The 8,975-nt window shown below is 31.7% G+C and overlaps 1 protein-coding gene across 1 annotated transcript in view; it reads right to left on the minus strand.

Annotated features, from left to right (window-relative positions):
- LOC105158533 overlaps positions 1-3,204 on the minus strand; it is a 6,207-nt gene extending 3,003 nt beyond the window's left edge. Inside the window, 5 exon segments of the mRNA XM_020692824.1 lie at positions 1-367; positions 1,056-1,205; positions 1,314-1,792; positions 2,477-2,521; positions 2,778-3,204. The exon segment at positions 1-367 is cut by the window's left edge and continues 4 nt beyond it. Of these exon segments, the coding sequence (XP_020548483.1) occupies positions 1-367; positions 1,056-1,205; positions 1,314-1,792; positions 2,477-2,496 (1,016 nt within the window). The 5' untranslated portion in view covers positions 2,497-2,521; positions 2,778-3,204.

Genomic DNA, 8,975 nt, shown 5'->3' on the forward strand with positions numbered 1-8,975 from the left:
GATAAACAAATCCTGCTATTTGTTGGGGATTTTTCTACAGGAGACAATTTCTCCCGGTGAGGTTGTATTTCTCCTAAATTGCAAGTCCCTTCTGTGACCAGATGACAAAAGTCATTTTCTGCAGAGGACTCCATCTTCTTCAATGGAGGTGCAGAGATAGGACATGGCATCTTGGTTTTAATCTTGTCCACCTCTCCAGCGGCTGAAGTTACTTCATCATCTGGTTCCTTCTGGTTTTGCAAGTTTGGAGAAGAACAAACAAGAGCTTCTGAGAGCTTCTTTGAGAAAGGTTCAGCACAATCAGCCACATCTATAGCCATGTCAACTTTAGACTCATTCATCCCAGCTGCTAAAGTATTACATCCTGCTGGAAATCAACAGCAGAATTAGAAAATAAGACGAAGATGGCATCCCTCTACTCCCCAATTCCTTGTTTTTAAACTAATAGAGACCCAGCTGAGTTTTGGCAGACACGAAAAGGAATTAATAGAAAACATACTCATTGGATTCTTGGCCAAGTTCATGTCAAAAAACTTATGAGTTCTTGCTGCTTCAGATGTTTTTGGAGCCTATGAGATACTAAATCTTATTTCAGAGACAAGCTCATGAAGTGTGTTTGGAATTAATAAGATCATGAGACTTATAAGGAGTTACTAATGATAGTGTCATTCATGCAGTCAAACTAAATGTGTTCGTTAAAATTTTAAAAATAATTAACTCCTTACTATTATGAGTATTCTCAACAATGCTAATAAGATGTTAACATCTAATTTCAGAGCTGGTGAGCCACATATACATTTTACCGAACACTTCACTACATCTTATAAGTAATTTCAAGGAGCTTATAAGCCCAGGCATTCTCAATCTTCCACTCCTAATTCTTTTTCTTTTTAAATTTCTTTTTTAACAGCAAAAAATTTCTTCAGGTCCACGTCTTAGAGATCGTTTTCATCACGGGAAAGCGCATAGAATATTCAGAAACAAAAAATGACTGGTATGAGATCGACATCATCCACCAAACAGATGTGCCCAGTGAAAAGACTCAAGATATGTACCGGCATTTCTTATGCTGCTTTCAGCAACATCAGCAACTTGGACATTCTGTGGACGGCAAATATCATCCTCCTTGGCGTCCATGCAATTTTCCTCCTCCTGAATAGCATGTTTAGTTCCAGCATCATCCTCCATTTTACGTTTGCCTTCTGCTAAGTAATGGTCACAAGTATACATAGAAAAGCTTTAAGCCGGCATAAAAAAAACAAAGAGTACCATGAAACATTTAAAATGCATTTAGTATACAAGAAATGACTTACCGCCTTCATGGTGACTATGTTTTTTACCTGAATCAGGGGCAGGAGAGTTTCCAGAAGGCCCGAACAAAGTAGCTTTATGACTAAATACATCATCTCCATCAATCATTGTCTGTGAAATAGCCAAGTTTCCCTGATCAGCAGCGTTGTCATCTAGATTCCCCTCTGATCTGATACACTGTGATGGTGAAAGACCCATAGTGCTTGGTCCGACATTCCACAGGAGAAGCGGTTTTTTATCGGCCAAGCTTGAATTAGCACATTTGAGACTCAAACCATTATGCGGTGACCAAACTAATTCAGATAGGGGATCAGATGCTGCAAATGCCATGTCCAATCTTGAGTTTGCATTTACACCTGCACCTGAACTATTGTTCAACCTTGTCTGAATGCGGTAATTTCTAGAACCCAATATAAGTCCTAAGCTAATGTCTTCATCGTTTATATTCATCATTAGTGATGCTCGTGTATCACCAAAAATCCTGAAATTTATAAATAAGCAAAGTAAGTGTCATTGTGAGTTGGACATCCCAGAAACGGCAAATATAAGATAAATATATACAACTAAACAACATTGCTAACCACAAACAGCCGAAAGAAATTATAATGAGATTCAAACTACTGGATCCTTCTTATATAGAAGCATACAACTTACTTAATTGGTGATGATGTCATCTTTATGATTAAAACAAAGACTATAACATATGTTAAATTTGTCATTTTGAATCATAATTGTTTACTAAATTGCCGTCTAAATTCACTATTTAGCCACCCGCGAAAAACATAAAACTACCAATGATCCGCTTTCATATTCCCTCAACAGTTTCCTTTTTCACCATCCAACTATTTATAAAAACATGCCCACTTCTTTACATGTATCATGAAAACTGATATTAGTACCTTCGACAGTCGAAAAATATCAGACAATAAAGTAAATTATTTTATCTCTAACTTCGTGATACTTTTGGTATCTAGAGGATGTACTCAGAAAAGGATCACTTAACTTAATGAAGCACTGGCAACATCAAATGAAAATACAGCTATTCTTCAAGAAATTAGCATAACCCAACTTCCATGCTAAGAATCCATAACCCATATCACATGCTTGATCTGCCATCTACTCAAGAAATTCAGCCCATTTTGAAGGTGAAAAGTACGGAAACCACCTTTTCAATCCCCAATTCATTCCAAGCTTGCACAAAACCACCAAACTGCTCTCAACACATCAAGCAAATGTGGTGACTTTTTCCGTTCTTGAATCAAAATATGCGTTAGAAACACAAATCTTAGTGCAACTAAATCGCTCAAATCTTTACCCCATATACCTGCATATTCTCACTAACCCACAAAGCAAGGAATAACCCATAAAACAATTAATATCAAGACTAAAAAAGAAAAAGAGAAGAGTTTTCCTGAAAAAGAGATGAACCATTAAAAGGTAAGCAAAATCAAGAGAGTCCCACATACCTTTCCACCCTTAAATCCGTTCCAGTTGATCTCAAACACACTCAAACCCTCTCTCGTTTTCTCTCTCTCCCGGTCTCCCCTTATTAATATTTCATATAGTGCTTTTGCTCCAACAAACCTCACAATAAAGAGAATGATCACCACTTATCACCCATATGGACGCAGACACTTCACACACAGAGAGAGAGAGAGAGGGAGAGAGGAGAAAAAACAAGAATCAGTAACGCAGGCACCGACTCGTAAATCTGAAATATGCTGAAGCAAATTGTAGGCCGTATTGACAGATAGGCAGCTCTCAAGTCCGCGCAGGTTCATGCATTAATGGCTGAGAGGCTGCCACGTACAACTGCATGCCGGTGAATCCAAAAGCCTAGTTGCGAGAGAGAGAGAGAGAGAGAGAGAGCTGCGTCACTCTACAATGAACTATGTCCCGCAGCTGGCTATTCAATTCTAGCGACGCTTTTTAGTTTTTACCTTCCAATATTCTAAAATTAGTAATTTATGGCAAACTTGTGTGTAAATTATTATAATACAATCTCAATTAAAATACTTATAAAGCATTTATTATTTAATAAAATATATATAAAATAATAAGTTCATATTAAATATAAAAATATGATGATAAAAAAAATATATGATTTTTCTAAGACTAACTATTAAAAATAGTAGAGAAATGAGAAGTTAGATGAATAAATATTTTTTTTTGAATTAAATATTAAAAAACAGACTAAAAAAGGAGAGAAACTTAAAAAAGTACTCTCCCTTGATACGTAGTATATAAGTTACTGTTGATATGTAAGTATTTGTGCACGTAAATTTAAATTTTTTATATTTCTAAAAGTTATTTTATACTTTCACTATAAAAAAATTAAATTATTCCTTAAATTAGAAACTACTACAATTTAAAAACCATGTCAGTCGTACTATCTATACAGGTCAAATACAATATTCAGTCCCAAAATTGGGTCGTTTGATTTTATTTTCATTTATATTTTTAGTGTCCAGCATTTTCAATAGGGTGAAAATATTTTATTGCTTTTTTGTTCGAGAAATAGAAATATATCTGAATTGTATGTTTTCAAATATAGATTTTTTAGGGGACACTTTAGTAGTTTGAACTCAATATTTCATAATAGAGATGTTGCATTCAAAATTCATTAGAAGCGTGTGTGAATTGGTGCACGGCTTTCGTAAAATATATATATATATAGATTTATCTGCATGAGAAATAAAAGTTTGTTTAGATTTGATTTGTCATAAATATTTATAGATGTTGAATTTTGAATTTATAGTACTTATAGTACTTTTATTTCTAAAAAGAAATAATGATACAACAACGTTACGTGACTGTGTTCAATAACTATTTGTTACGGCTATTTGTTATAAACTATGACAATTAACCATAGTTAAATATTATAATTCTTCTAGTGATTGAACATAAAACCAAATGCTCCTACATTTTGACCACGGTTGATCAATATTTCCCGTTATTTTTTGCTATGGCTAATATTTTGACTCACAGACCAAAATAATGCCTAATAACTGTTATGCAATCATGATTAATTAAAATTCATGCTGATATTTTACCTTTTTATTAGACATTTAACAAAAAAGGTCACGTGGCAATTAAGTGCATAAAAGCAAAAGTGCTTCTTTCGAAAGTTGTGAAACCAAAAGTAATAATCCCGTAATCGACCAAAAGTATAAAATTCCTAATAATTAAGTGTATTTTTTATTAAAATATCTAACAAAAAGCGATATAAAATTAGGTCCAAAAGTAGGGTTTAATATATAGGGATTTTTCACATCATTATGAATCAAACAAAAAAGTTGATGAAAGTACAGATTTGCAAGTAACTATATTATTTAGTATATATGAGTGGATTAAGATTGATTAGAGGTTTAACTTTTGTTGCTTGGTGTTTGTTTATAAAAGCTTTTATCACTATAATTAAAGAGGTTTAATTTAGCCCTATAATTGCATAATTAATTATCAAAAAATAAACTTTAGAAAAAAATGATTTTAGGGTTTAGATTCACAATTTTATAAGTTATTATGCAAATTCAGATCGTAGAATCATTCGTTAGAGAGAGCCTCCGGACTTGTATACCATTTAAATCCCTTGTCTCCATTCAAAGAGAATGTCATTCTTCTTAAGGGTAAATTACAACCACTGTCTCTGAGATTTTGTATAAATACAAATGCATTTTCGTCGTTTGAAAAATTATAAATATTCCTCTTATTTTAAAATCCTTCTAACAACGAACTCATTTTGTTAGTCTCCGTAAGGTTTCTATTCTCATTTTTAAGTGAAGTGACCAAAATGTCTTTGAATCATAAACTATAATTTTGTTTATTTTTTTATTTTTACGGACTAATACTTTACTTACCCTCAATTTTGTTTTTCACATTTTTTCTAAAAAAATAAAAGAAATCAACCAGGGTAAAGGGGGTAATTTTCATCTCACCGTTTAGGAACAACATAATTATTTTTTATTTATCAAACAATGATAAAAATATTTCTAAATATAAAAAACTCAAACTGTAATACCCTATTTTAGAAAAAAGGGAACATTTGCATAGAGATTATCTAACAATAGAATTAAGCTTTAACAACTTCTTAAATATTTCCCAGATATAATTATTACTAATGTCAAATTTTCATTTTAATTTGACTCCCACATATAATATATGCATTTATTTCTCCTAAAATAAAATTAAAAAATATAAAATATAATAATAATAATAAGGTGAATTTGTTTCTTATGGAGTTGAGCTACCTTAGCCAAATGGATAATGTAATATCCATAAATCATAAATGAAAACAACAATATATGAAAAGAACTGTTGAAGCTCAAAGATAAGTTTAGTTCCAAAAATGCAGTTGGAGAATTGTTAGTACCACATATCCTTATCAAGACATGCACCCCCTCCCCCCCCCCCCCCCCCCCCCCCCCCCCCCCCCCCCCCCCCCCCCCCCCCCCCCCCCCCCCCCCCCCCCTCCCACCCAACCCCAAAGAATTATTATAATGGTATTGTTTCGAAGACAATCTAACGATTTGAATTCGAAATTTTTTATCTCGAGTCTATAAGAGCTTATTTCGAAACCTAATCTTAATACTTTAATATATATATATATATAATTTGTTTCTATCTTTATTTTCTGTTCACGTTTTCTTAGTTCTTTCTTCTCTCCCCCTCATAATTTATCACATCTCTTCCCTATTCTCCGCCCGAACACAACAACCCTTCTCTCTGCATCTCTCTTCCCTAGCCAGCGTGGCCTCACCCTGGCCGTTTAGTCTCTCTCTCTCCCTCCTCTCGCCCTCTTTCTTTTCTTTATCTTGAAAAATAAAAATAGGAGTTCAGGTTTATCTGGTCAAATCTGTCCCAACGAATTTTATAGTGGGATAGGGCGGAGCAAAATAAAGTCCGAGACGGATAGGTCCTAGGTCCGTCCCAACCCACTCCATTGCTACTCCTATTTGGATTAATGAGTAGCTACTGTTCAAATAGCAATCCAATAATTATAATTCTACCGACAATTTTAAGATATTAATAATTTGAAAATACTAATCCTTATAAGCTAATTTAAGCTAAGTGCAATTGAAGTGACACTATAGGTCTTTTTCATCCATGGAGACAAGCCATGAGATACCTACCATCCATTTTTCTCAACCCTAATGACTCCCACTTGAGGTTAGGGTTGCTTTCACCATAAAGGCCTTTGATGGGAGTTGTTTTGGTTTTGGCCCTACCTCTAATAATCACTTCTTCACATTGTCTTAATTCAAACTAGTTGAAATTGTTATAGAATTAAGTTTTGTTAGGTCCTGTTTGGAGCAGTTTTAAAATAAAAGTTCATCTAAGAAATGTACTTTTATATATGAGTTTTATGAAGAAAATATGTGGCATCAATAAAGCATGTTTAATTAAAAAGCTATTCATTTTCACTTTCTGAAAAGAGTTCAATTTACTTTTTGATTCGTAATTTAATTATTTGGTGTTTCCGTTTTTTAACTTATTAATGTAGTATTTTGGTTCCCACATTTTTTTTTTAATTTTTGCCATTTTAATTTTTTATTTTTGTGCCGGAGATCACCTCTACCAATGAGAGGGTAAACACCAGTGAAAAAGATGACTAAAATAACGAAAATTAGAGAAATAATCGGACCAAAATGCTACTCTGAAAAATTAAAGAATAAAAAATACCAACAAAAATAAACCAATAAGAACAGCAACCCAAATTTTAATAAGTCATGTGAGATACACATGCATTTTTTCCAACGAAAAGGGTGAATTCGAGCAAAAGAAAGAAAGAACTCGGAATTATGAAAATTAAAAAGATATAGGATCAAAATGATATCCTATACAATTAAAGAATGAAAATATCAAATAATTAAATTACGAGACCAAATATATATTTATACTTTCTTAAAATATAGCAAGTACATTTTGAAAAAATGCACTAATTTCCACGTATTGAAAATCCTGAGGTATGACTTATTGTTAAAGTCAATATAATCATGTAACCACAACATCTAATATTTTCTCATATTTACTTTTATACCTAGAAGTCCATTTTAAATGTGTGGCCAAACAAGCCCTAAAGTTTTGGGAACTGAAGTTTGGAGTATATTTGTTAATGGTAGGTCTGACAAGCGTTGTTATATAAACAAACAATTGTGACTGTTTAAAATTGAGAGTTTTAAGATTGTTCTGAGGGAAAATTGTTATTTAAATTAGGTTTGATCGAACTAAATTAATCATAAAGTAAGTATGATATACTTATCACTCGATTGGTTATTTTTCCTAAATTATACATCAATTACACTGCAATTGTATTGCATTTATTATGTAATGAATTCAAATTCGACCAAACTCTATTTGGTTTAGAATTTTCCTTATTTTAGAAGTGTAGTACATAGAAAGTTTTGTTTGGATAAATTACAACGACCTCTCCTGAGATTTAGCATAATTATGAATTCTCCCTTATTGTTTAAAAAATTAAAAATACCCCCACTGATGTTTGATAAAACTATGTAATCATTGGATGGAGGTATAAAATTGTCAACTTTGCTCTTACTGTAGTTTTTTGTTTTTTCTTAAAATTTTTTTTTTTAAGTTTGTAAAAAAATCGGACGGGGTGGTTGAAAAAAATTCAAAAATTGTAAAAAATATTATCCACTTAATTTTCATAAAAAATCAAAAAATAAATAAAATTATAATACTTAATATACAAGAGTATTTTGGTCAATTCACCATAAGAAATAGACAGAAATCTAATGAATTGGGTTGATTGTTAGACAACCGTAAAAAATAACGAGATATTAATAATTTTTAAAATAATAAAAAATATTCATAATTATGATAAATTGAAAAGTAATTGTAATTTACTCATTTTTGTTTTCTATACTTTTGTAGATCAATTGCATCATTTTGAATATGAAATGTAATAAGCAAGTAGTATCGGAAAAGACGTATGGTTAATCTTGGAAATCAACAATTAACCGATTAAATATGGTCCACGTTGTCGCATGTGTGTAGGCCAAAGTTGTAATCCTTGCACCAGGATAGGCAGTCTAGATATTTCATTATAAGGACAACTATATATATATTTTTTAAATTTTAATGTAATTAAATATAAATTTTACATAATTTAAAAAATTATATCTAGTATTTTGAGATTTTTTTTATTTAATAAGTTTTTTCGTTGGTAAAAATTTATTGAATTTGTTGATATTAATTGAATAATAGGATAAAAATTCATATTTACCCTCGATTGACTTAGTATTGTTTTATTGAGGTTAAGTAAATTTTTTCATGACTAAATTATCCTTACACATCTTTATAGGTTAATGTATGTGTGGAAGTATATTTCACTGTTATAAAGGTAACTTAGTTAGAAAACTTTTGTTTGACCCACAATGAGTAAGTAATAAGTCAATTGAAAATAGATAACAATCCTCATTTAATATTTTTGTTAATACCAATAAATTCAGTAAATTTTGAGTAATAGATGAAACTAATTATTAGACGGAAGCTAACCTCAGCTGTACTAGATATAATTTTTTAAAGCACAGGGGGGCTAAAAGGTAATTATTCCATCTCAGGAAAGACGAGTGTAATAATCCCAAGGGTAAATTAAAACAGGCGCCCCTGATGTTTATCATAATTAAAAATACCTACTCGTTTGA

Source organism: Sesamum indicum, linkage group LG3 (genome assembly GCF_000512975.1).
Source record: "Sesamum indicum cultivar Zhongzhi No. 13 linkage group LG3, S_indicum_v1.0, whole genome shotgun sequence".
Taxonomy (NCBI): domain Eukaryota; kingdom Viridiplantae; phylum Streptophyta; class Magnoliopsida; order Lamiales; family Pedaliaceae; genus Sesamum; species Sesamum indicum.